Source organism: Ochotona princeps, chromosome 7, assembly GCF_030435755.1.
Source record: "Ochotona princeps isolate mOchPri1 chromosome 7, mOchPri1.hap1, whole genome shotgun sequence".
NCBI classification, from domain to species: Eukaryota; Metazoa; Chordata; class Mammalia; order Lagomorpha; family Ochotonidae; genus Ochotona; species Ochotona princeps.
Window position 1 is genome coordinate 60,882,237 of NC_080838.1, and position 26,173 is coordinate 60,908,409.

General features: G+C 44.8%; 1 protein-coding gene and 1 non-coding gene across 5 annotated transcripts in view; both read left to right on the top strand.

Moving 5' to 3' along the window:
* The window catches only part of AFF1 (ALF transcription elongation factor 1), a 199,330-nt gene that overhangs the window by 162,706 nt on the left and 10,451 nt on the right, over positions 1 to 26,173 (top strand). For all 4 annotated transcript variants that reach the window (XM_058667084.1, XM_058667083.1, XM_058667086.1 and 1 more), the window contains 8 exons: positions 1,905 to 1,962; positions 2,089 to 2,126; positions 4,605 to 4,761; positions 11,690 to 12,625; positions 23,802 to 23,908; positions 24,823 to 25,081; positions 25,769 to 25,860; positions 26,058 to 26,118. In XM_058667084.1, the coding sequence (XP_058523067.1) occupies positions 1,905 to 1,962; positions 2,089 to 2,126; positions 4,605 to 4,761; positions 11,690 to 12,625; positions 23,802 to 23,908; positions 24,823 to 25,081; positions 25,769 to 25,860; positions 26,058 to 26,118 (1,708 nt within the window). The remainder of the gene's footprint in view (positions 1 to 1,904; positions 1,963 to 2,088; positions 2,127 to 4,604; positions 4,762 to 11,689; positions 12,626 to 23,801; positions 23,909 to 24,822; positions 25,082 to 25,768; positions 25,861 to 26,057; positions 26,119 to 26,173) is intronic.
* On the top strand, positions 8,150 to 8,340 carry LOC118759078 (U2 spliceosomal RNA). The gene has a single exon (XR_004995977.1). It is a non-coding gene; the product is annotated as a U2 spliceosomal RNA (small nuclear RNA).

Here is a 26,173-nt window from a genome sequence, read left to right on the forward strand (position 1 = left end):
ACTTCTCCTCTTACTCCAGTTCTGGTGTAGCTCCATATTGTGTGTGTGCGCACAGGACCAGCTGGAAGGCTTATGCTTTTGGTAACATTTTCTTTATTATGGAACAGAATTCAAGGATTAGCAATATCATTGAAAATACACCTGGTTGTTTCTCATTAGTCGCTAACACCTACACCTGATGTATCAGAACAGTTCCGAGTGAGTTGTCAGCAGGCTTCGGGGCCATGAAGTGCAGAGGGCCAGAAGCTGAGTCCCTGTGCTCACCAGTACTGATTTCTTGAATGCATTTTCATAGCTCTCACAATCCCTCAGATGTCATCAAGCTACATTTTCCTCAATCATAGGTAGAATTTTTAAAAAGTTAATCACATTCATGACTAATTTTCTGTATTCGCGAAACTGGATTATGGTTTTTAAATAACTTTTATCAAGCATTGTAGATGTAATACTTTTTATCAAAAAACGTAAGAAAAATACCTCCTCTTGCACCAGTATCATGTTACTTTATATTAAGTCATACCTGGTAATGTCAAAAACCCAGATTTCTGGAAGGTTCTTTTATCCTTCCCTTAGTCAGAAAACACTGGTGACTGTGTTAAATTCCAGTATATATATTTTTTAAGATTTATTTTATTTTTATTGCAAAGTCAGATATGGAGAGAGGAGGAGAGACAGAGAGGAAGATCATTCCGTCTGATGATTCACTCCCCTAGTGGCCACAAAGGCTGGTGCTGTGCTGATCAGCAGCCAGGAGCCAGGAGCTTCTTCTGGGCCTCCCCCACACACAATTGTCAGCTAGAGTCCTGGGGCCTTTGCCACCATGTAGGGACGCAGATGGAGTTTCAGGTTCCCAGCTTTGGCCTGGGTGTTCAGGAAGGAAACCAGTGCAATGAAATGCTCTCTTACTCTGTAACTTTGCCCTTCAATGAGATAACTCTGGGAGACCCTGAAGAAGCTCCTGGCTCTCAGCTTCAGATCACCTCAGCTCTGGTATTGCAGCCATTTGGGAAGTAAACCAGTGGATGGAAGACATTCTCTATCCTTCTCTCTCTCTGTAAATTTGCCAAGGAACTACTTTTACCAACAAACATATTAAAACAATCCTTTGATAAGTTTCTAAATAAATTGAAAAGTCTTAGCTGCTCTGTGAATATAGCTACTTAAAAACAGCTATGTTTTGGGCATAGCACGGTGCCTAGTGTGTGTATATGTGTGTATGATGCTGCCTTCACTGGTTACTAGATGTTCCATGCTAATCCTCCCTTGCTTCATCTAGTCTTGTGTAGAATCAGGTGTCTGTTCAGTGATAGTTTTGCTTTGTTATTCATACCATGTGAAAGATTGAGTTTTGAACTGGTAAGGGATTTGGACTGAAATAGTTCTTGTATTATAACTGTAAAACTTGTATTTGCAGAAAAGTAAAACACTTGATGGAAATCTGAAGCTTTGACATACCCTGTACTTCTTTTTGCATCGTTGGACATACTCTATTTTAATGCTTTTAAAAGCTAATAGAGGGCCCGGTGGCATGGCCTAGCGGCTAAAGTCCTCGCCTTGAACGCCCCGGGATCCCATATGGGCGCCGGTTCTAATCCCGGCAGCTCCACTTCCCATCCAGCTCCCTGCTTGTGGCCTGGGAAGGCAGTGGAGGACGGCCCAAGGCTTTGGGACCCTGCACCCGCATGGGAGACCTGGAAGAGGTTCCAGGTTCCCGGCTTCGGATCGACGCGCATCGGCCCGTTGCGGCTCACTTGGGGAGTGAATCATCGGATGGAAGATCTTCCTCTCTGTCTCTCCTCCTCTGTGTATTTCTGACTGTAATAAAATGGATAAATCTTTAAAAAAAAGAAAGCTAATAGAAATTATTCCAGGCCTTACATTGTATCTGTCCCTGTCCATTTCAGCATGCTTGAGGACGACCTTCAGCTCAGTGACAGTGAGGACAGTGACAGTGATGAACAAGTAAGCTTTGTGTACCACATCTTTCCCAGCAATCTGTTTAAATCCATCTGGTATTTGAGAGCTGTTTATCTGAATGCATTCTTTGTTCTTTCCTTTGTCCTCCTCCCACTTACTGTGAACATCTAGACCCCAGAGAAGCCGCCTTCTTCAGCTGCACCTCCAAGGTACTGTGGGCTGTTTTCCTTTGATCTGTGTACAACATTTGCATTGTTTCAACAACCAGATGTAAAAAATGCCTTGGCACTCTCATAGTTTCTTCATGGGGCAGGACCTAGAGGATCACAGTTAAAGGAAAGTACCAGTTCGATAAGTCAACTGGAGAGAACTTGTTATAACTCTGTAAAACTGTCATTGTCCATACACCTGCTTTGCCAGTTTGGGTGTTACATTGTGAAAGTTAAAAAGTGAGTTTATAACTTTGTTTTGTTATCAGTGCTATGTGACCAGTATTTGAACAGTTTTAATCAAGTTGACAGAGTTATTCTGTGTGTATGTTGTGTTTTAAGATTTATTTACTTGAAAAGGCAGAGTAACCAAGATATAAAGAGAGATCTTCCATTCTCTGGTTCACTTCCCAGATTCTGCTATCAGATCTGGGCAATTTGCTGTTTTACAACTTATTTATTTGAAAGACAGAGTTAGGGAGGAAGAGAGAAATCTTCCTTCTGCTGGTTCATTCCCCAAATAGCCACAAAGCCAGGGCTCACCAACCTGATTTTAAAAATGGAATAGCTAAATTGTTTCTAAAACTTGTTTTTATGTTACAGTTTGGTTTTTTTTTTAAGAATTTCAGAAATTTTTAAATTATTTCAGCTGCTTTTTGACCCAGCAGCCTGTGATGGAAAATGGCAGGTTTCACTTTGTAAGCAAGCCAGCCGTCTTTTAGGAAATATGATGTTGCAGTGTTGAGAAGTCAGAAAGGTTTGAGCTATTATTTTCCTGCTGAATTTAATTGTTTAGTGTCCTAATTACCTGCCTGTCATAAGTACGGCTAAACTATCTTGTTCGCTTAATGCGTGCTTATTCCTTCAGAGACAGTATCAACAGTAAAAACGTGGAGATTCTGTATCAGAAGTGTTCTGGTTAACTTGGAGGGATCCTCTGACATAATGAAAACCTTATGGACTCAGAAGATTGGCTTGTAAATTTCAATTCCTTCTCTTTAGGAATATCTGGTGGGTCATGTTGACAAAATATTAAAAAACAAAGGAAAACGCCAAGGTCAAGATAAATAAAGGCAGGAGTAGCATTGAAAGCATGTTCCATGCTGATCCTCTCTGGCTTCATCTCAGCCATCAGTAGGAACAAGCTCACAAACTTGAACAGGCATTTTTTCTGAGGAAATTATGCAGTGGTTTTAGTGTGCTTGTTTTAAAATTACTTCAACTTCTGATTACTATTTAATTTTATTCTAATATTACACTAATGTGTTATTGAATCTATTTTGGCAATATTGGTGGTAGATTTGAGTGCTTTCAGTGCTATGGTTGATGATTTATTGCTTTAGTTAATATTATTTGGGGCGAGATTTTAATAATGTATGCTTTGAAATTCCGTGTATGTCAAGAGTGTTAACAATGTGTATTTTGTTTATTTATTTTTATTGGAAAGTCAGATATACAGAGAGAGAAATATCTTCCATCTGCTGATTCACTCTCTTAAGTGGCTGCAACGGCCAGAGCTGAGCCGATCCAAAGCTAGGAGCCAGGCGTGTTCTTCTGGGTTTCCCATGCGGGTGCAGGGTCCTAAGGCTTTGGACCATCCTCGGCTACTTTCCCAGGCTACCAGCAGGGAACTGGATGGGGAGCAGGGCCATCGGGACGTGAACCAGCACCCGTTTGAGATCCTGGTACATGCCAGATGAGGACTGTAGCCACTAGGCCACTATGCTGGACCCTTGGCCTATGCTTAAAGCTTGGAGTGGTTATCTCTATTTTGGTTGGTATTGTAGGACGATCCTTAAGCCACTCATAAAGAATGACCTATTTTGTAATTCTGCCCAAAAGATGTGGATGAGTCACTTTGGAGTTCACAAAAGGAGTGCTATTTATATTTAGTGGTCTTTGGTTATTGTACAACTAAATCTAATGTAGAGACTCTAGGGAGGTTTATTTTGTTGGTTTTCCTTTTATAAATTAATTTTTATAGGTTATGAATAGTAAGGATCAACAAACATAAAAACACTAAGTTGTAAATATCTTGCACCTTTTGAGCCATCCAAGTTGCAACTTCCCTATTCTGCTTTACAGTTTATAAAAGCAGACATAGTGTGTGTGAGAATAGATGTGTTCTAATGAAGCTATTTAGAAAAACAGTTCAGCCCCCAAGCCCTGCTTTACCAGCCTAGGACATAAAGCTCAGCATCTACTTACATTTATACTTTGCACAAAACTTGGATTGTCCTTCACAGTGAGATTCCACAGCTTCTCTTATGCAATTACCTGTTTTAAAAAGTGTTGTTCGTTTTATACATATTGTTTTCTTAAAATACTCTAAGCCTCTCTTTCATGTGGCTGATATGATAATTTATATTAGATAATACTGGCCCTGTCCTTCCAAGGGGCAATAAAACAGGCAGGGACTGAAGAGGGCAGAGGTCCGCCTTGCACAGTGTCTGATTTGATCTCTTGGTTGCTTTGCAGTGCACCCCAGTCGCTTCCACAACCAGTGGCATCAGCACATTCCAGCAGTGCCGAGTCAGAGAGCACCAGTGACTCAGACAGCTCCTCAGACTCGGAGAGTGAGAGCAGTTCAAGTGACAGCGATGATAACGAGACCCTAGAAACCCAGGCTCCAGAGGTACTGTGTCTCCCTTGGGAAGGCTGTCCAAGGGCAGCAGCATTCTGTCTTCGGGGCTAGCGTCTCTGCTGTGGGCCAGGGTCCACAGCATCCTGACCTGAGTCTGACCACGCAGCAGGGCTCCCTGCTCCTTTGTTGGGCAGAGGCACATGTCTCTACTTACTTACCAGATCCTTGGCCTTGGCCGTGGAGGTTCAGGGGAAGTAACTCCACCATTTGAAATGGTAGATTCTTCTCTCTTTGGAAGAGCAACATCTTGAGACTGTCTGCACATCATTTTTTCTTCCTGTCTTTTGAGGAAAAAAAAAACTGTGTTCAGCAGTCTAGTGTTTGAATATTACTGCAATTTGGGGGTGGGGTTGAAATTCAGGAGTGCATGAATCAAAAGGGGAGCACACCTGATTTAGCAAAGGGCAGGAACACGAACTCAAAATCAGTCATCAGAGTTCTATTTTTGAGTCACTAAAAGCCATGCTTTATATTGAAGGGAAAGTGATTTTTTGCCAGGGTTCTGAATCTTCTTGCCCTATATGGAACAGGGATACCTGTGTTTCCATTCTGTGAATAGGAACAAACCCATGAGACTGAACATCTCATGCCCTAAATTTTATGTACAGGATTTAACACTATTTAATGGATTATTAAGAACAAGGCATTGTTAGTAATAACCAACAGGGATACCAAATAGACTCAAAACTTGTGATATCAGTGTAAAAATTATACAGGGTAAGAAAATGACTAAACGGGAAAATGCTTTTTCTTTCTTTCTTTCTTTCTTTTTTTTTTTTTTTTTTAAAGATTTAGCTATTTTACTTCTAAGTCAGAGTTGGGGTGGGGGATGGAGAGGAGAAAGTGTCTACCATCTTCTGGTTCACTCCCAGATGTCACAGACCCCAAGGGTGGGCCAGCTTAAAGCCAGGCTCCAGGAGCTTCTTCAGGGTCTCCTGCATTGGAACAGAGGCTCAGGGTCTTGGGCCATCTTCCACTGCTTTCCCAGGACATCAGCAGGGAGCTGGATCAGAAGTGGAGCTGCCAGGACTTCAACCAGTGCCTATATGGCATGCTGGCACCATGGGCAGAGAATTAGCCTGATATACTGGCCACAAGAAAAGGCATTCTTTTGTTGTTGTTGTTGTTGTTAAATGAGATCAGGTTGCATGGAGGACATTATCCTGCATGTTTTGGAATGCCAGGAAATTGAGACTTTCTGATTTTAAAACCCTCAGAGTTTCCTCTGTCTCTGCTGCTGAGAAAACAAGGCAGTTCTAATAGAGCCTTAACTGACTCTATCAGGAGAGTCATGTGGGGAGTTACAAGGGCCTCGAGTGCATGACAGACTGAGAAAACAAGTGGGTGTCATTTCCCATTAGATGTGTGTCTATATATGGCACAGTATAAGTGCCTCATAGTTTTTGGAATGAATGAGAATGGCTGCATGTGAAGTGCAAAGTGCCTTCTGCGTTTTAGAAATCACTCTGTTCCCTGGGCTCCATGCTGCATCGTACTAACTGCAAGTGAAAACATTTTGCCATGCCTTGGGAAGATGGTGGGGAGATATGCTGTGTGCACAAATAGTGTGATGTTCCCTGTTACCAAGACCTCTGCTTTACATTTCACGTTAGTCGATAAGAAACCAGTTGCCATGAATTCCACTTCATTGTTTATTTTAAGGTATGAATCAAAGTGTAAGTTTCAGCTTTTCAGAATATGTAGGATACACAGCCTTTTTGCTGCTTAAGTAAAACTTGAAAAGCATTATTCTGCTCTTGGTTATTTAAAAATCTGCTTAGTTTTCTAATCTTTTTATTGTCTAATCCTTTGACTGACTGCATAACTGGTTCATAGAACTCTTATAAATTATTTTATTCATATCCCACCAACTGTACACAATTGATAACTTTGTTTTTCTGCTAAAGAAGTAGCAGTACCACTTAAAATTTATTTATTTATTTGTTTATTTGAAAGGCAGAGTTAGAAAGAGAAGGATAGACAGACAGAGCTCTATCTAGTTCACTCCCTACATGGTTGCAAGGACTGGGACCGAACCAGACTAAAGCCAGGAAGCAGGAGTTTCTTCTGGGTCTGCCAGAAGGGTGCAAGAACCAGGGATTTCGGCATCTTCTGCTGCTTTTCCAGCAGCATGGAACAGCCAGGACTTGAGCTGGTGCCCATTTGGGATGCTAGTGCCACAGGTTTGCAGCTCAACTTGCTCCACAATGCCAGACCCTTAAATCGAAACTTTTAACTGTTTTTATCTGGCAGTTGTATTATGTTGTAATTGTTCTCTAACTACACTCTTCCCAACTACTGGTTGTCCCTACATTAATAAGCAAATCAACAAATAAGATTTAAAAAATTTTTATTTGAAAGGCAGATTTACAGAGAGAGAGAAGGATAGAGAATGTCTTCCATCCACTGGTTTACTTTCCAAATGGCTGCAATACCAGAGCTGAGGTGATCTGAAGCTGAGAGCCAGGAGCTTCTTCAGGGTCTCCCAGAGTTATCTCATTGAAGGGCAAAGTTACAGAGTAAGAGAACATCTCACTGCACTGATTTCCTGAACACCCAGGCCAAATCTGGGAACCTGGAACTCCATCTGCGTCTCCTACATGGTGGCAAAGGACCCGGGACTCTAGCTGACAGTTGTGTGTGTTGTCAGAGTTGAGAACAATGGCTTTGCCCACTGAGTCCCACCACCACCCCTGCTTTGTTTAAAAAAAATGGGGGGCCTGGCACGCTAGGCTAATGGCTAAGGTCCTCTCCTCGCATGTGCCCATATACTGGGATCCCATACAGGTGCCAGTTCTAATCCTGGCGACCCTGCTTCCCATTCAGCTTGTGGTCTGGGAAAGCATCCGAGGATGGCCCCCCAAGCCTTGGGACCCTGCATCCATGCAGGAGGCCCAGAAGAAGCTCCTGGCTCCTGGCTTTGTATTGGCTCAGCTCCGTCCGTTGCGGCCACTAGGGGAGTGAATCATCGGACGGAATGATCTTCCTCTCTGTCTCTCCTCCTCCTATCTGCCTTGCAATTAAAATAATAAATAAATCTTTTTAAAAAGTTTTTCACAGTCACTCCCTACAACTAAGCATAAAGCTTTTTTTTTTTTTTTTTTTTTTAAACACAGCTGTATGTGGCCTATAACTCACAGGTTCTAATGGCCGTACTTCATTCTGAAATACACTAACTTCTGCTGGTCTTATAGAACTGGAGAAACAGAGGGACATAAGGATAAAATGTGTTAAAGTAATTATGAATTTCTTCCTACTTTAAATTTCCAATAAAGCTTGAGAATCCCTCATCCCAAAGCTTGCAGTGTTCATATGTCAAACTTTTTTGAGCACCTACATGATGCCTGCTGTGATGGATCACACTCAAAACATAGGTATTGTCACTCCTTGGCCTTTTGGCGGAGATGATTATAGTACCTGTTCTTATCAGTTTAATATCTGATACGTCCTCTATTCCAAGGACAATATATTAAATGGGTTTTTGGAGCTTTGAGTTGGAGTAGCAGCTTGTTCTGTCCACTCTGTGCATCAACCTGGTATTGCAGTCCCTCTACGAATGGTGCACTCTCCCTATTTAAAAAAAAAATATATATATATATATAGGCACCGTATAATTATTTCATAAAGTTACTTTTCATTTTGTGTGTGAGGTTCATGTGCAACATGAAGCATAAATGAACTTAGTGTTCATTAGAGTCCAGCCTTCAAATACCACATTATGTATATATGACTATTCAAAAAAAAATTTTTTTTTAATATGAGATACAGCTGTCCTAAGCACTTTGGATAAGGATTACATCAAGCTTCCCCTATGGCAATATAGGGGAAATGAAAAAAGTCAGAAAGATCCCATGCCTAAATTTCATATGGTACATATCTACTTAAAGTAATTTTAAAATTTAGTGAATACTAGGACCGATGTGATGGTTCAATGGCTAAATCCTTGCCTTACATATACTGGGATCCTATATATATGCTGGTTCATGTCCCGGCTAACCCACTTCCCATCCATCCCCTGCTTGTGGCCTGAGAAAGCAACGGAGGTTGGCCCTCGACCTTGGGATGCTGTACTCATGCTGGAGACCTGAAAGAGGTTCCTGGCTCCTGGCTTCAGATCAGCTCAGCTCCAGCCATTGTGGCCACTTACGGAGTGAACCAGTGGACTGAAGATCTTTCTCCCTGTATCTCCTCCTCTCTGTAAATCTGTCTTACTAATAAAAATAAATAAATCTACTTTAAAAATCTGTTTAACCCGGGCCCGGCGGCGTGGCCTAGCAGCTAAAGTCATCGCCTTGAGCGCCCCGGGATCCCATATGGGTGCCGGTTCTAATCCCGGCAGCTCCACTTCCCATCCAGCTCCCTGCTTGTGGCCTGGGAAAGCAGTTGAGTACGGCCCAAAGCTTTGGGATCCTGCACCCGTGTGGGAGACCTGGAAGAGGTTCCAGGTTCCTGGCTTCGGATCGGCGCGCACCGGCCCGTTGCGGTTCACTTGGGGAGTGACTCATCGGATGGAAGATCTTCCTCTCTGTCTCTCCTCCTCTCTGTATATCTGGTTTTCCAATAATAATAGATCTTAAAAAAAAATCTGTTTAACCCAAGTGTACATAATCTATTTAACTCGTTTTACAAGCAATACCTGAATTGTATCTGACCTTCAAGGAATCTTGACCATTTTACAACCTCAATTGGATTCACAAAAAATACTGCATGCCTTTTCCACCTCATTGAGCTCACTATCTCAGTTTTATCCTGAAATTGGGCCATGGACCTCTGTTCTGGACATTATTAAGACCATAGAAGTAAATGTTTTATTTCTGTAACCAGGACATTCCTTTAGGGATTACTAAATGTATCTCTCAATAGTGCCCTGTTTGTGTGGGTTACTTATACCAGGAATGACTTCCCATTTTGGTTCACCCAGAAATACATTTTTAAAGAACATTATAGAGATTGGGCGCAGCCTAACCTTTCCTGTAGATAGACTGTGAGATTGAGTCCCTAACACAGTTGGCTGGTAATCCATCTTACTGCCTTGTTCCATCATCGTATCACTAGTACATCACAGTTTTGTGTCTTGGCAGGAAATCCTGTTTGGCAAGTATATATTATTTGCTCATCGTTTCTCTGCCCTTATCCTGTTTGGAGTATTGAATACAGATTTCAGAGTACATATGACAAAATGCCTGGCGTACAATAGTGGTTTTCTTCCCTCTCTTTCATTTCTGAAATTGTGTAAGAGCTTGGATGTACAGTTGGGAAATTTTAGGAAACTAGCATAGATACATTGTCATAAGATAAAAGGAAGAGAAAAAAGGAATCCTGTAGCTACCTTTTTGCCCAAAGTTATGGTTCTACCCAGCTTCTTTTTATTTTCTTTTTAAGATTTATTTATTCTTCATTACAAAGTCAGATATACAGAGAGAAGGAGAGACAGAGAGGAAGATCTTCCGTCCGATGTTTCACTCCCCAAGTGGCCGCAACGGCCAGTGCTGTGCTGATCCGAAGCCAGCATCCAGGAACTTCCTCCAGGTCTCCCACGTGGGTGCAGGGTCCCAAAGCTTCGGGCTGTCCTCGACTGCTTTCCCAGGCACAAGCAGGGAGCTGGATGGGAAGTGGGGCTGTCGGGATTAGAACCGGCGCCCATATGGGATCCCGGGGCTTTCAAGGCGATGACTTTAGCCTCTAGGCCATTGCGCCAGGCCCTCTGCCTAGTTTCTTAAAGTTCTTCCTAACTTCATTGTATGACTGTCACATTATGCCCATACAACCTATTTTATCATTTTATTACCCATTGTTTTTCTGACCAAAAAAAACCTGTACATAATATTCACTTATTTTACATTATTAGCATTGCATGTGCTGATAAAGTTGCTGGGATATATTACTTGGAAAACTTCTTAGCCATTCTCCCCTTGAAGGTCCGTACTTACTTAAGTGATTTCTTTGCCTGTAATCAGTTATATCCCATATGGAGTTTCTTTCAGTAAACTTCCTAGTGCAGTGTATATATGTTTAGTCATTCATATAAACCACCTGTCAGAATGAAACTTAAGCAGTAAGCAACCAGTGATATGTAGCACTTAAAAACAGTTACCATTTACAATATTGGACACTAATATTTTTCTCTGAGATTGCATTCATAGAGGTAGCAGTATACCCACAGGAATGCTCAGATGTCTTGTATGCCACTGTGAGGATCCACTGTGTGGATCTTAAATAACAGTTAAGAGGAGAAGTTAGGAACTTCTGTTTATGTGTGGAACTCTTTGTACAGGTAATCAGTGTAATCTCATTGTGGTCATCATCTGCTCTGGAAGGGCTCTTTGTGTCATAGAAACACAAGTGCAGTTTCAGGCCAGGTTGTCCAAAACAAGACACTTAATGTCTGACTTTTAAAGATTCAAAGTGTGATTGATTAATGTGTCCTCACTTGACACCTCTCTCTTTTTTTTTAATTAAGTGGTAAAATTTGAAAGTCAGTATATATACATAACAAAGAGGAATATATTCATAGTTAATTGTTACAAAATAGAGAGCATGTGCTCATACCCTCTGGTTCACTTGCCATTTGGGCAAGAGATGGAGACTAGACCATCTGGAAGGCCAGGAACCCCATTCCAGTCTTCCTTGTGGGTGGCATGAACCCAAGTACTTGGGTGATGTTCTGGTTTCCCTGGTGCATTAGCAGAGAGTTGAATGAATTGAGGAACAGCCAGGACTTGAATCAGTGCTGAAAGGGATATCCCTGCCTTTGGTTCAGGCAGTTAGCTTACCAGCTGGCCACAAAGTGGCCCTGGAAGCTGAATTACTGAGTTTGAAATGATTATTTTCTATTTAAGACAATCCTGTATAACTGAATCACTAACCAAAATAATTTCTCATTACTGTTGAGTTCATGTTTCCATTTTTGTTTTTTTAGCCAGAGCCTCCGACAACCAACAAATGGCAGCTGGACAACTGGCTAACCAAAGTCAGCCAGCCAGCGGTGCTCCCCGAAGGCCTGGGGAGCTCGCAGCCTGCTCCACGGCGACAGGAAGGCAAGGGCAGCAATGACAGTGACACCACAGGGCAGGAGCATGCTGACCCCAAAGAGCCTACCCCCAAGAACTCCAGCAAATCCCCCCGAATCCCTCCTGAAGTCCCCCACCCTGGAAAGAGAAGCTGCCAGAAGTCACCTGCTCCCCAGGAACCCCCGCCCCGGCAAACCGTGGGAACCAAACAACCCAAAAAGCCTGCCAAGGTCGCTGCCCAGGCCCCCTCACAGACTGGCCTGCAGGTGGAAAGTGAGCCAGGACTGGCCAAGGGCTCAGGAGACCAGACTTCCAAAGACAAGCCTAAGGTGAAGACGAAAGGAAGGCCTCGTGCTGGGGCAGGGATGGGCCGAGAGCCGAAGCCCACAGTGCCTGCACCCGGTGAACGGAAAAAACACAAGAGCCCCCCACGGGCCCCCTGCAAGGTGCCCACCAGCCGGGAGCCCACGAAAGAGCCTGTGGAGACCCAGAGCTCCGAACCCTTGGCGCTTGTTCCCCTGGCACAGAGCCAGGGTGCACCCTCCAGTGGTGGCGTCAGGACTAGTGGCTGCCGGCAGGCTGTGCTCGTCCAGGAAGACGGCCGCAGAGACCGACTCCCGGTGCCTGTGAAAGACACCAAGTTGCTCTCGCCACTCAGGGACCCTCCAGCCCCTCAAAGCTTGATGGTAAAGATCACCCTTGACCTCCTCACTCGTATACCCCACCCACCAGGTAAAAGCAGCTGCCAGAAAAAACCCAAGGACAAACAGCTGTCCTCTGGGAGGAAGCAGGATTCCGAAAAGAGAAGCTCAGACCCCTCCTCCAAGTTGGCCAAAAAGAGGAAGGTGAGTGTGGGGAGACTGGCCTCCTGCTGCCAGGCCAGAGGGCCGCCGTTTGGGCTTCACACTCTGTGCTTGGCTCAAAGGCCCCTCAGAGGTTGGGAATCTGTGCTTGGCTGGGATGTGGTGGTTGCTCCTCCTCCTCTAGTGACTGTGTAGACCTGAATGCTGCCCATTCGGCAGATGGAGGTTTGCAGAGCTCCAGGTCCCTCTTCTGTCTGCCAGTTGGGCAACTTGACACAGTTTTTGGAAAGAGGGACTCCTCCAGGGACAGTGCCACTGATAGAGTAGTTTTTCTTTAGTTTTTTATTGTTGTTTTATTGTTTGGGTTTTTTAAGTAACAATTCATTTTGTTTTTGATGATGTTTACATAGTTGAGAGGGATGTATGCCCATGTGCAGTTATGGTGGGGAGGGTCGAGAAACGGGGGAAAGTGGATGAGACAGCTGCATCCATCCAATCTCCTTTTTCCTTCCTGTATCTAAGAAGAGTGGGCAGAGGTGAGAGAACCCCTCCTAGTAGCTCAACCACATCAGTACCCAGGAATAGGGGTGGCTACCTAATGTCATCCCTGGTGTGGCAATCCCATAGGGGTGAGCCCATGATCCCCCATAGAATCTGCTGTCAGACCCAGTTCGCTTGGGAGCTGCTTAGTGTCATGGTCCAGCCTAACATACCCACTCTACCCTGACACTCACTGGTGGGTACTATGATTGAGCCCTACCAGGCAGGCGCCCTCTGCTCCCGCCATGGTTTTTATGTGTGCTGGTAGGCAGTGGTTGATAGCTAACCAGCCCAGTTCAGGTCTCCCATGTGGATGGGTATATTGGTTTGGCCTCAAAGTGTCCTCTGGTTTTCCTCCTCTAAACTATCCAGCCTCAGCCCCCTTGTTTACTTACAAGTGCAATAACCCAATTGGTGGAAGTGCCCAGAAGTCACTCCTCACCTGTCACGTTCTCCCCTCCCACACATATCCATACCTGCTTCCCTGAGCAGTCCAGAGTCCCCCATGCCCACGAGCACACAGATCCCCCAGACTGGTTCTCCAGTGGTGTGCTGTGCCAGCCTGGGGCCCTGCATGCCTACCCAGGGCCCACATATGCTTGTGCGCAGGTCCTCAGACCCTGGCTGCTGGCATGCAGTCACCCCTACATATCTTTAAAAAAAAACAGGCAACTATGCTGACACACTTGTATAGTTAACACAGATTTGACATTAACTGTGCCCAGGATGCCTATCAAGTATTAGCTGCTTTTCTCCCAGCAATGTGTTCTTGCTTAGGTATAATGCAACCTAGACAGTTGCCTACAACTAGGGTTATTGTTTTTGTTTTTAAGATTTATTTTACTTATTTTAGTTTGAAAGAGTTGCAGAGAGAGAGGGTGGTGGTAAGACAGAGGATCTTTCCTCTGCGGGCTCACTCCCCCAAGTGGTCTAAAGAGCTGGAGCTGAGCAGACCTGAACTGGGAGCCAGGAGCTTCTTCCAGGTCGCTTAGGCCATCTCTTGCTTTTCCAGACCATTAACGGTAGGCTAGATGGAAAGTAGAGCAGGCAAGACCTAAACCTGATACCTATATGGGGTGCTGGTGCTGCAGGTGGAAGATTGGCTTATTATACCACCATGATTGCCCCTTGGGTATGGTTTTATGGACACTGGTAACATTGATATTTACTACTTAGCCTGTAGGATTTTTCCCTAGAAATCTTGCATTAATTGAAGTGTTAATCTGATTTACTGAATAAACTGCTCTATGCAAGTTTCATTCTTGTAGTATCATCTTTCCAATACTACTACTGTTTGATCCATATTTTATCTTATTGGCATGTAGCACATTATTAGAGCTACAAAAAGTATGCTGGCATAGCTTGTAAATGATACAGAGTGGGATAATCCATGTGTTGGACTTCTGTCATTACGATTTTTTTTTGGAAGCTTCGCTACAGTAAGGAAGAAAAAAATGTCTTGTATTATTGAGACTGTCAACCACTTGGATGTCTTTGAACAGTTTTTCCTCCCTTTATTCTGAAACATGGAGCTGTTTCTTGATCTGTTTTTTGCTTCTTCATGAAGATGGAGAATTAGTGAGTTTTTCCTCAATGGCATTTCCAATCCAGCATGCCTGTGATTCAAAGACAACACACATAGCCAATTCTCTGCTACTAAGAAGGAATACATTTTCTAACACTCTTATGAGTGTATGAAAAGCTTCTTATGCAGCTATGAAACTTAAACTCAAAATACCAAAGGAAAAACAATCCTGAATTCTGTCAAGTCTGAGGTTTCATTGACTAATCCCTCTAGGGCTTAAAGTATAATGTAACTTTACTGAAGACTGAAGGTGACCACTCTCTCCAGAGCCTTGTTGCAGGAAGGTGCATATTGGCACACTTCTGCAACAGGCAAGCTGAGGGATGGTGTTACTGAGAAAGGAGAAAGTGTATTTTCATCCCAGAAAATTCTTAGAATATATATGAGTGAGTGTGTGTGTGTGTAGAGAGAACAAAACTATGGATAAAACTGATCTGATTAAGAAACAGTCGCCTGCATCTAACATCTGAGGAAATGTCGGGCTGACACACACACTCACTGCCACATTCTGGAAATGCTCTGTCTCCTAGCTGCCAGTCTTAGGTGACCTCCAGGGCCAGCCTCCTGCAGGCACTGGGAAGGGCTTGCTTCTGACATACTAACTCACCCTATAGAATCTTTCAGAATCAGAAGCTCTCTGGAGAGTTCGAAACCCCATCCCTACCCCTGTACAAGCATCCAAATGTTGGTTGTGGCTCTAGAGTGGTAAGACTTTTTGTTCTCTCTCTGTTGGCTCTCAGAACTGAATCCTCTAAAAGCCATTCTCAAGTTTTGGCTGAGCTCTGCCAGGGCAGCTGTTTCTGTTTATAGCAGTGAGAAATAGCGCTCCCCTCGCCTTGCCTTAGTGGAGTGTGTGATTTTGTCAAAGCTCTAGTAAACAGCTGGGCTATCTGGCCCAGGTGACAGTCTGCTGAAGTGGTGCTAATGGGATTGGGCTTTAGGTTCCAAATCTTTATTGCGTTATGGTTACCTGGGGAGCTTTAACACTAATGGCAGGATATACTTGTACCACACCCAGTCACCGCACAGTGGTAGTTGCAAAATTCCTTAGGTGATCCTAAAGCCTAGCAGGGCTGGGGACCACTGAAGAACTTCACCACAGGGTGGGATTGTGCAAGGCTAGTTCTGGGGTGGGGATAATCCAGAAATTCCTCCTGTGTGCTGTATTCAGACACCGTGCATCTAGGTGTCTGATAGGCAGCTAGCAATTCCTCCTCTGAATCACACCTTTAGTTAAAACCTTTTCTTAGAAACTTCCAAATAAATACAAAGACCCATCAATTACATGCTAGTTTCAAGAGCAGAGGTTCAAGTATTCCTGCCGTGCCCCACCCCCACTCCCTGCTGGATTCCAAGTAAGAAGCAAGGAACCTTGATTGCAATCCCTTCCCTGTGTGGGGAACAGGTTGTGTGCCTTGTTGCTTATTCAGGGCTTCGCGCTCCAGCCCCCTGACAGGTGTGATGGATCTAGTGGGCAGCCTGGCATGGCACAGGCAGGACTGTGATCTTCTCAAACCTTCAGTGCTTTCCCCAAAATGTTAATAGTGAAGATTCTTTCCCCTCATTTTGAGTATGGACAGAGTTCTCTCAGTTGGAGACCTTGAAGGATGTGCTTGTTCCTTTATATTAATAGTATTTTCATTTAGGCCTTTTAGCCTCGTCCCTCTTGTGGTACAAAACTTAGCAAGTATTTACAGATGATTTACAAGTCCTTGGAGTCATTTTTTACTTAAAAAGTGTACACTAAAAACTGCTGGGATGAGTAGTCTTGAGCTCATATAGTGTTCCAGTCACCGGATTGCATTAATCTGATTGGAATTTAAAACTCCCACTTTATGTATATTTTCTTTAAATAATCCTTACTGTTACTATTTCCAAATTTGAAACATTGAAGTTGAGGATCACAGTGTAGTACTCAGACTGGTACCACTTGAGAGCATTGTAAAAACACCCCTGATATGCCCCAAACGGCATACAGGAGCGCTGTAGCCTTCTAGGCACCATTGAACTTAATACTTCATTTAATCATCCTTCTTATACATTACATTTCAAATAAATGAAATCCATTTGGATGAATAACTGAACAAGAAGGTGCATTCCAATCTTTTAGTTTTCCAGGTTACTGACTGAGACACTTGATTTTTTTTTTTTTAAGATTTATTCATTTTATTACAGCCAGATATACACAGAGGAGGAGAGACAGAGAGGAAGATCTTCCATCCGATGATTCACTCCCCAAGTGAGCCGCAACGGGCCGGTGCGCGCCGATCCGAAGCCAGGAACCTGGAACCTCTTCCAGGTCTCCCACACGGGTGCAGGATCCCAAAGCTTTGGGCCGTACTCAACTGCTTTCCCAGGCCACAAGCAGGGAGCTGGATGGGAAGTGGAGCTGCCGGGATTAGAACCGGCGCCCATATGGGATCCCGGGGCGTTCAAGGTGAGGACTTTAGCCGCTAGGCCACGCCGCCGGGCCCGACACTTGAATGTTTTTGAAGAATTTCAGTGCCCTTGCTTCTATTTGTGTGAGGAGTGAGAAGGAAAGTCCGTGGGACAGCCTCGAAAAATATTCTTTCCTGCCGGGGTGTGCTGGCTTCCATCTTTCCCTTACATCCATGACCCCACAAACTTTTTATTCTTCTGGGATGGTCTCAGCAGAGCAAAAGCCCCCAGTTATTATCCTCTCACGAGTTCCTTATGATTTACTAGGCCTGTTGGTTCTGGAGGAAGGGCGTCATAGCTGTGTACTCGCTGTGTCAATGTTGATTCCTGAGCATCCCCTCACCCAGGAGGATTAACACAGACTCACTGTCCCTTTGTGTGAACACATCCTGTCTTAGGAGTGCCTGTCCCAATGTGAGCTTGGACTGGGCATCCCGCATGTCTGGTTCTCATTAAGCTTCTTACCTGGCACAGCGCAGGGATGTACTTGACTTTCTCAGAAGGCTGCTTCCTTAGTTTTCCTGTGCTGCAGGTGTGACCGAACTCATTGCTTTCTCTTTATGAAAAACAGTTGCGGAGACGGCAGGGGAATAAGGGGTGGTTCCCTTGCTGGACAGCTCCTCCCATGGAGAGCGTGATCTGGGATGGGGCAGACCAGACTAGGCAGGGCTACAACACCTGTGGACTTCATGTGGCCTAGATCAGGAAAAAGCCAGGCTGGGCTGATTGATCCTACTGGTGCAATCTATGATTAGAGTGGGTGAGGGTTGTTTGGGCTTAGCCACAGCATCAGCTGGCAGAAGCTGGCACTGGGGGCTAATTCTGTGAAGTTAAACCACAGAACCACCTGGAGAATGCATAATCCGGGAGTGGGAGTGGTCTGGGAGGGAAATAGTGGGCTCCTCCCTCTTGGGTTACCATCCCCACAGAAGGGCACAGAAACTAGGACAGGGGCAGGGGTGGCTAGATAGACACCCAGCAACATCCGTGAAGGCTGGATAGTTGAGCTGGTTAGATAGAACTAAGCTTTAATACCCATTGACATGTATGAGAGCTAAATGGGATGTTGGACAGACTGGACTAGTCTGCCACACGTACTGGCAAACCAGGGTAGGGGGCAGGCCTGTGGGGGGTTATTGTGGGTCCCTCCGACTAGCCTGCAGCTCCCACTGGTTTGTGTGAGGGCCGAGTATATGCTGGGCAGAACCAGGCTGGCCTGCAGCACCCATTGGTTCCAGTGGAAGACAGGGATGGAAACAGAACCAACCCAGCAATTGCAACCACCAGCTGATTGGGGTGATGGACTGTGCCGGCCCTGTGCTTGCTAGTACATATAAAAATCTGGTCTGAGAACACCTCAGACAGAGTCTCTCTGGAATCGAACTGCCAGCCTCAGAACCCTAACCATGATAAGACAGAGAGCAGAACTAGTCAATCAACCACCTCAGCTATATGTTGGCAGTGAAAAACTGGGCAAGTGGAGACCCTAAGATGAACTATGTCAATCAGTGGATTCTTCAACGACCTCATCGTGCTTGGAGTGGTGAGACTGGCAGCGATTCCTAACTGTTGAACTATTAAGACCACTTGAGCAAGACCCTCAGAGCAAGCCCCACATCCAGGACCTGGGGTGGGAGACTGGGTGGGGTTTCTCCCTTAAAATCCCCTTTTACCTCAGGTATATGAAGGAAACAATAAAAAAAATGCTAAATTAAAAAAAAAGAAAAAATAATGAAGACACCCATTGTAAAACTGAAGGGGAGAACAGAGGGGAGCGGAGGAAACTTGGGGGAGGGGGAAGGGAGGCCCCAGCGCCAACTAAACTGTATTAATAAAAACAATTAAAAAAAGGAGCCTCAGACTATGTTAAAAGAGTCTCAGGCATTGGAGGTTCAGCCACTGCCTTTTATATATTTGTAAGTTTTTTTTTTTTTTTTTAATTAGAAAGATTTAAAGAGAGAAGGGATACAAAGAGAAAGATCTTACATCTGATCGTTCATTTTCCAAGTGGTTGCAATGGCTGGAGCTGAACCAATGCAAAGCCAGGAGCCAGGAGCTTCTTCTGTGACTCCCAAATGGGTGCAGCGTCCCAAGGCTTTGGACTGTACTTAACTGCTTTCTCAGGCCACAAGCAAGGAGCTGAATGGAAAGTAGAGCAGCCAGGATTAGAATCGGTGCCAATGTGAGATCCCAGCACATGCAATGTGAGGATTTTAGCCTCTAGGCTATCACACCAGGCCCAGAGCACTGCCTTTTAGAGATGAGATCCAGAAAGGCACTGATATCACCTGGCTTCTGAATATTTGCACATACTCTTCTCATGCAAGCACCTGCTGGGTACCCAAGCAAGACAGAAGATTGGAGTTCAAGATCAGTGTTTTGACTGGCAGTTACAGTGTCCTTCCTGGTCAGTCCCCACACCTCCCCCCCACCTCCAACAGTGCTATCCTGCTGCTATACAATCCTCTTGCATTTTTATTTCCCTTTCAGTTGCTTCTGTATCTCTACTAACCCCCTCCGCCCTCAACCACCCTCCTGCCTGCATCATGGAAATCCTGGGAGAGGATACCTTTCCGTCAGTTAGAAACTGTCCCAAAATAAATTTCAGTTGTGGAAGAAACCACCTTCATTTTCCCCTACGGTCCACAAGCAGCTCCGGGGTGAGCTGGGGCCGGTCCCAGTCTGCGCCTGCAAGAGCAACTAGGCCTTGTATAGGCTCCTCTCTTCCTTTTATGGTCTTTGTTCTTGCCATCTGGGCTGTGTAGGTGAAGCAGCATTTGGCAGATGGTCTGTAGCTGCTTGACCCAACAGGTTAAGAAGTGCAAACAAGTTGGTTACACCCAGATCCTCAGCCAGCAGCCTCATTTGTGGTTGATGCAGGTACCACTGAAGTTTATCCTTATGGAAAAAGGATTGCTAACGCCCAGGCTTCAGGCTCGATTCCTGGAGATGGGAGTGATCTGGGGCTAACCACAAAACCTCACAAGGAAAAGGTGTATGGCTCTCACAGGGTTTTCCCATGGCTTTCCAATCACTGTTCCTCTGTGTTTTCAGGGGCCGGGTTCCTGGAGTTCAAATCTGCCTTTCCCGTCTCTCAATACTATGTGACTTTCGCTTTCATAGCTGTGTCCTAAGGCCATCTTGGGCCCTCAACTGCTAAGATTAATTTCTGTGCCAATGGACAGAGCCAGAGGGCCCACCCCGGGGAAGCCTTGGTGATTGTTCCAGATGATGACGGGGTTCCAGATGCACAGTGTGCAAAAAACATCCTGCCTTCCAGCCCTCAAGGCTTGATCCCACAGTGATGCATCGTCAGCAGAAGGGCATGTTTGCTGTATTGAGTTTCATCGTTTCCTTTTTACTAGCTTATAGAATATCATCTGCCCTAAGTGGTTAAGTGTCAGCATAAAGCACGTTCCTTCTGCCAAGTGCCAATCCCGTTGTTAAAAGCTGGGGTAGAAGTTAGTGTCTGGTGGTTTCTCTTTGTTGACTGTTCCCTCGCTGATTGGCACAAGCCAGTCATAACCAGTTTGTGAGGACTGACTCACTGGGAATCCTGTTTGCATGTGCAGTCTACAAGGTCTGCCGCTTGGATTTATGGTCATAATGAGCATATGCTAAGCAACATGAGCCGCAGAAACAGAAATGAACTCTCATTCTGCCTGTGAACTCTGCTGCTTTCCTGACAAAGTGAACACATAGATGATCTGTCCTTAGTGTTGCCTTGGGACCCACTTGATCTCATGAACTACCTGCAAACATCTTCCTTTGGAAATCTTATTTTGCTAACTACCTTGTGTACAAGTTCATATTTATATGGCAAATTGTGATTTTCCTGAAAGATGAATGTTCCATCCTCTAGCATTGTTTGCCAGGCTAGCTATTCAGCCTTTTACCAAAAACTTCAGAGAAGTCACTGAGCCCTTGAGTGACGAGCTATCCTAGGCACAGTTAGGTACTTAATTTGCAAGGGGTTTAACATGGCAGAACCAGGATTCTTGTTGAACCCCATCATTTTCAATTGATGTGTTTTCTGTCCCTCACCATTGACTTCTCCAGTATCAGACCAGCGAGTTGGGCAGCAGAGGGTTGTGTGCAGGGCAGAGCGCCTGCTGCAGGCAACTCCCAGCATGTCCCCACACCTTTCGCTTCTGGATTAGGCTCTCATAGAAACTGCTTTTTGTAATTTCCTGTTAAATTTTAGTTGTGGGTTTAGTACATGTTACCTCCTTATTAGATTCTTCAAGATACATTTTGCCTTGTTTCCTGTAATGAGTGACTGACTACATTTGTGAATAGTTGGAATTTTTTTTCTGATCCACTTACGTATTCCATTTTTGCATTGGGTAAGTGGAATTTCAGAGTTCAATTGGTAGATCATTCTAAAGTGTGGAGGACAGAGTTCTTTAATAGAAATACAATGTGAGCCGCTAAGGTAATTGTGAATGTTATAGGGAAAGCATAACTTAGTGATAATTATTTTTAGAAGCAATTTTATTTAATATCTAAAATATCTTTTCAATCAGAGTGTTTGGTTTCAATTGACAGATTCCAGCTTCCTGCTGATATACCTCCTAAGAGGCAGTTCAAGTACTTGGGTCCTTGCCATTCATGTGGGGGCCAAGATTGAGTTCCTGGTTTCTACCATCTACATGGTCCAGAGACAACTAGAGTGGGCATTGGAGAATGGTGGAAGATCTATATTTGTCTCAGTCTGTCTCTTCTTATATCTGTTTCACTTCATCATTTAGTCAGAATATTAAGTTTGGCCATTTAGCCTAAGTGATTAAGAATTCAGCTTCCTGGGCCTAATGCGGTAGCCTAGCAGCTAAAGTTCTTGCCTTGAACACGCCAGGATCCCATATGGGCACTGGAATCCCGACAGCCCAGCTTCCCATCCATCTCCCTGCTTGTGGCCTGGGAAAGCAGTCCAGGACGGCCCAAAGCATTGGGACTCTGCACCCGTTTGGGAGACCTGGAAGAGGCTGCTGGCTTCAGATTGGCTCAGCTCCAGCCATTGCGGCCGCTTGGGAAGTAAATCAGCAGATTGAAGATCTTCCTCTCTGTCTCTCCTCCTCTCTGTGTATATCTGACTTTGCAATAAAAATGTTTTTTTAAAAAAATGAATTCAGTTTCGTGCTTTCCAGACCCTAGAAAGCAGCAGGTAGTGGCTCAAGTAATTAGGTTCCTGTCATCCACTTGGGAGACTAAGTTTCTGGCTACTAATTCTGACCCAATCCCAACTACGGTGAGGGTGAGCCAGTAGCTGAGTGCTATGTTTTAGTTATTTTTATAAAAGAGTGAGAGGAGGAGGGATAATCAGCTGTGTCAATCTTCAAAAGCCTGCAGCAGCCAGGGTGGTAGCAGGACTAAGCTAGAGGGAAGGTGCTCTACCCAGCCCTGCCACCTGGGGAGCAGAGGCCCAAGCACTTGAGCTGTGTGTTCAAGCAGCAGAGGCTGGAATGCAGGCAGGCTGCTATCCAGGCACACTGGTTTGGGAGGCAGTTGCTGCACTGGAGCCCAGGCCCAAACTTTACACCATCATTCAGTTTGTTTCCTTGCAGAAATGCAGGGGGAGAGGAGGACACAGTGGAATCTGGGACTTTCCACCATCTGTAATTTTTGAAGACTGAGCTTTGCCTTTACAGATTACGTGAGGCTTTCAGATTTGTTAGGGATTGTCCTGCATTTCTTGGCAGTGTCCCGGATTTCTGACGTGGTGAACTCTCAGACTGCATTCCTCTTCTAAATGTGTGTGAAAGCTAATTGAAGGCCTGCCCCCCACCCTTCTGCTCTCTGCCTGAGAGAATGGGGGCTCCTTCTTCCAGGACTAAGACCTTAGAAACAGGTCACTGTGGAGTCTGTTTCTTATAGTGTTGCAATGTGGTAAACATGAAAAAGACTTTTGCCTGGAAGAATTCTTTGTTCTTTTAATTATTAAATGCATTTATTTAGGACTGGAATTGAAATAACTAGGTGCTTTTGAGGTGCTAAGTCCTGTTATTGCAGATTTCCTACTAAAATCACATTTACAGTCTTTTCATTTGTTATGCAGTAGTTTGAAAAGTAAAGTTAAATGATTCTGTATGTGTGGAGAGACACATGAAGACAGTAATTGGGAGGAAAGGGGAAACCCCAGAGCATCCACTTTCATCTTGTGTGGTTTTGCAGGCCTTTCTCTAAGATGCTCAAAGGATTTGGGGGCCTTTCTCTTTGCCGGGAATATTCTTCTAATAAAAATACGCCCTAAGTTGTGACCGAATGTGATTCAAACAATAAATTAGTAGGTGGAATTGCATGGCTCTGTTTGAAAGAAGCAGGGCAGAGGGTGACCTCATGCTGTCACCATCCAGTTTCTTGAGAAGAATCTCAGTGTTATTGGTTGCTTTACATGCAGAAGGCCGTCAGTGCTGTCAGAGCCTACTTCCTCTTGTTGGCTGTAACTTTAGATGGCTCCTGTGCTTTGCACAGGCAAGTCTTCCCATGCAGACCATCTGTCCCCCCGCTCAGCGCACCCGGGGGGGTGGTGTGGCACTAGGAATAAGGCTGCTGCGTGTGCACGGACACCTCCAGAAATTGAATCACTCTCTTTACCTTTTCAGTTATTTTCTGTTACGTTTTTAACACTCTTTTCTTGCAATTTGACAATAATAGGGTGAAGCAGAAAAAGACTATGATAACAAGAGAATCAGACTGGAGAAAGAAGTCAAATCCCAGTCCTCTTCATCCTCATCCTCCCAGAAAGAATCTTCTAAAACAAAGTGAGTAACACAATCCAAAGTCATCCCAAAAGGCCCTGGTCATCTCAGGTCTCAACACGGGAATGTTCTCCTGCAGCGAAGTCTGTAGCTTGGGAAATTAGTGCTGGCCCGTCTTGTGAGGGGTTAAGTGTGTTTCATGTTGTTTTCATTCATGAGGACCTCATGGAAATTCATTCATTCAGCATAGCATTTAGATTTCTTAGAAGCATTTTCATTATGAAACATTTGCTAGCGTCTGGGATTGTTTTCTCCTAAAAGAAATTAAAGGCAGTGTTTGGCCTGCTTTGAAGACTTGGAAGAAATAGAGGTACAGAGAGAAAATGTCTTGTCCAAGGTCACGGGGCCTTCCTGAGTGCATCAGCCCCCAGGAGCCTGGATCAGCACTTGCTGCTTCAGAGACCAATGAGGCTTGACAAGTACTTGGTGCTGCCGGGCCGAGGGGTGGCTGTCACTTACTGGCCATGTTTGTTTGGAAAATTATTTCACAAGATGATTTGGCAAAAACAAAAGCATAATGTTACCATGTGGGAGCCAACAGCAATGAGGGAAAGAGAGAGAGAGAGATGAACCGTCAGGTATGGAGCTGTCGGCTCAGCCTGCATGCTGGTTAGAGGGCAATGTGGTTGGGGGCGGCTGAGGCAGGAGTTGAGGACGCTAATGGCAAGTGGTGGGCCCTGTAAGCTCAGTGAGGGATCAGGCAGCGTTGTTGGTTGCTGACAAGTAGGGCTACATTTGTGTAAGATATTAGACGTCCCTGGAATTGGGGCTTGTAGCAGCACAGTTTTGTGCTGTGTGGCCTCACAGCTTTTTGTGCCAGCAGTCGTATTGTCCTTTTATAACTAGACCGACCCCACCCCCCAGCTGTGGGATTTGTCTTCTGCCTCAACTTAGCTTTATGTAACGTTTTACTCCAGGTTACCCCGGCCCTCACCCTCTTCAGAATCTTCAAGAAAGGAGATGCCTCCCCCTCCACCTGTGTCCTCCTCCACCTCCTCCTCCTCCTCCCAGAAGCCAACGAAGCCTGCACACAAGAGGTCCCGTCAGGAAACAGACGTCTGTGGCCTGGACCCTCCCAAAAGTGCCAGTAGTAGCAAGAGCAACCATAGAGACTCTTCCGTCCTCAAGCACAGAAAAGTCCCGGGGAAGGGTTGTGGAAGCTCTGCTGAGCACAGAGTAAGCAGTGACTGCCCTGCACAGGCATCCCTTAGCCTGTCTGCTTAGGTCTGGCTGTGTGTTGGTTGTTGTTAACTGTTTAAGTGCTCAAATAAGATGGGCTCCTAATGATGATACCAGCAGCAGGACTGTTCATCCCTTTGAATGAGGCAGGAATGACTTGTTTGTGTTCAAAAGTTATAATTTTTTGGAGGGAAAAGTTAGAGATAGAGTTCCTATTGCTTAAAAAATTGAGATCATTTCTTAAAATGATTTAGAGGTAATAAGTTGTGATAGATTGCTGTGCTCATCTCTCGTATGTTGTGCAGTAAGAAATGGTTACCCTGGTACTTGGTTTTTCTCAACATTTTTCATATCAATTATAATGGAAACAAACCACTTTCTCAAATAGAAGAAATTCCTCTCTCTGTTAATTGGGGCTGAGAGATGAGGGTACCACCTGAGAGAATGGTCCATGTCTGTGGGCATTCCCTTCTCTCTGGGACATTCTTGACGTCCTGTCTTTCTGAGTCCCAGTACAATGAGAATGGAGCTGCAGCTGGTTTGGCTGGGGAAGTGTTTGGCTGAGCTACTCTGCAATGCCTGGTCCACTTCTTATTGGACTCCTGTGTTGGGCTCCCAGGGATGGTATTTTCAGAACGGTGATCTCATAGGTCAGAGTGTAATCTGAGGAATGGTTTTTCACAGGGAACTTCTGGGGATGCTGCAAATCCTTTCCCCGTGCCTTCTTTGCCAAATGGTAACTCTAAACCAGGGAAACTTCAAGTGAAGCGTAGCAGGTATGGCTGCAGCCACTTCATTTTCTCCTAGCTCTGCATGACCTCGTCTCTCTCCTGCCACTGCCCCTCCCCGCACAGCTTCTTTCGCTTCCTTTTTCATTGACCCTCTCTACCCTCCCACCCCTTAAGTCTTCTTTGCATAACTTGCCTGAGTCTAGTAATTTCAGTCCCACCCTTCATTTTTCCTTCTTTTTCAGGCAAGCAGCTGATTTTCACTTGAAGGAGGCCAAAAAGTTGAAGGACAAAGCAGAGACAATGGTCAGTCTTGGCTCCTTCTCCGGCTGGTAGAATGCTTTCTGATTGAAATTTGGGG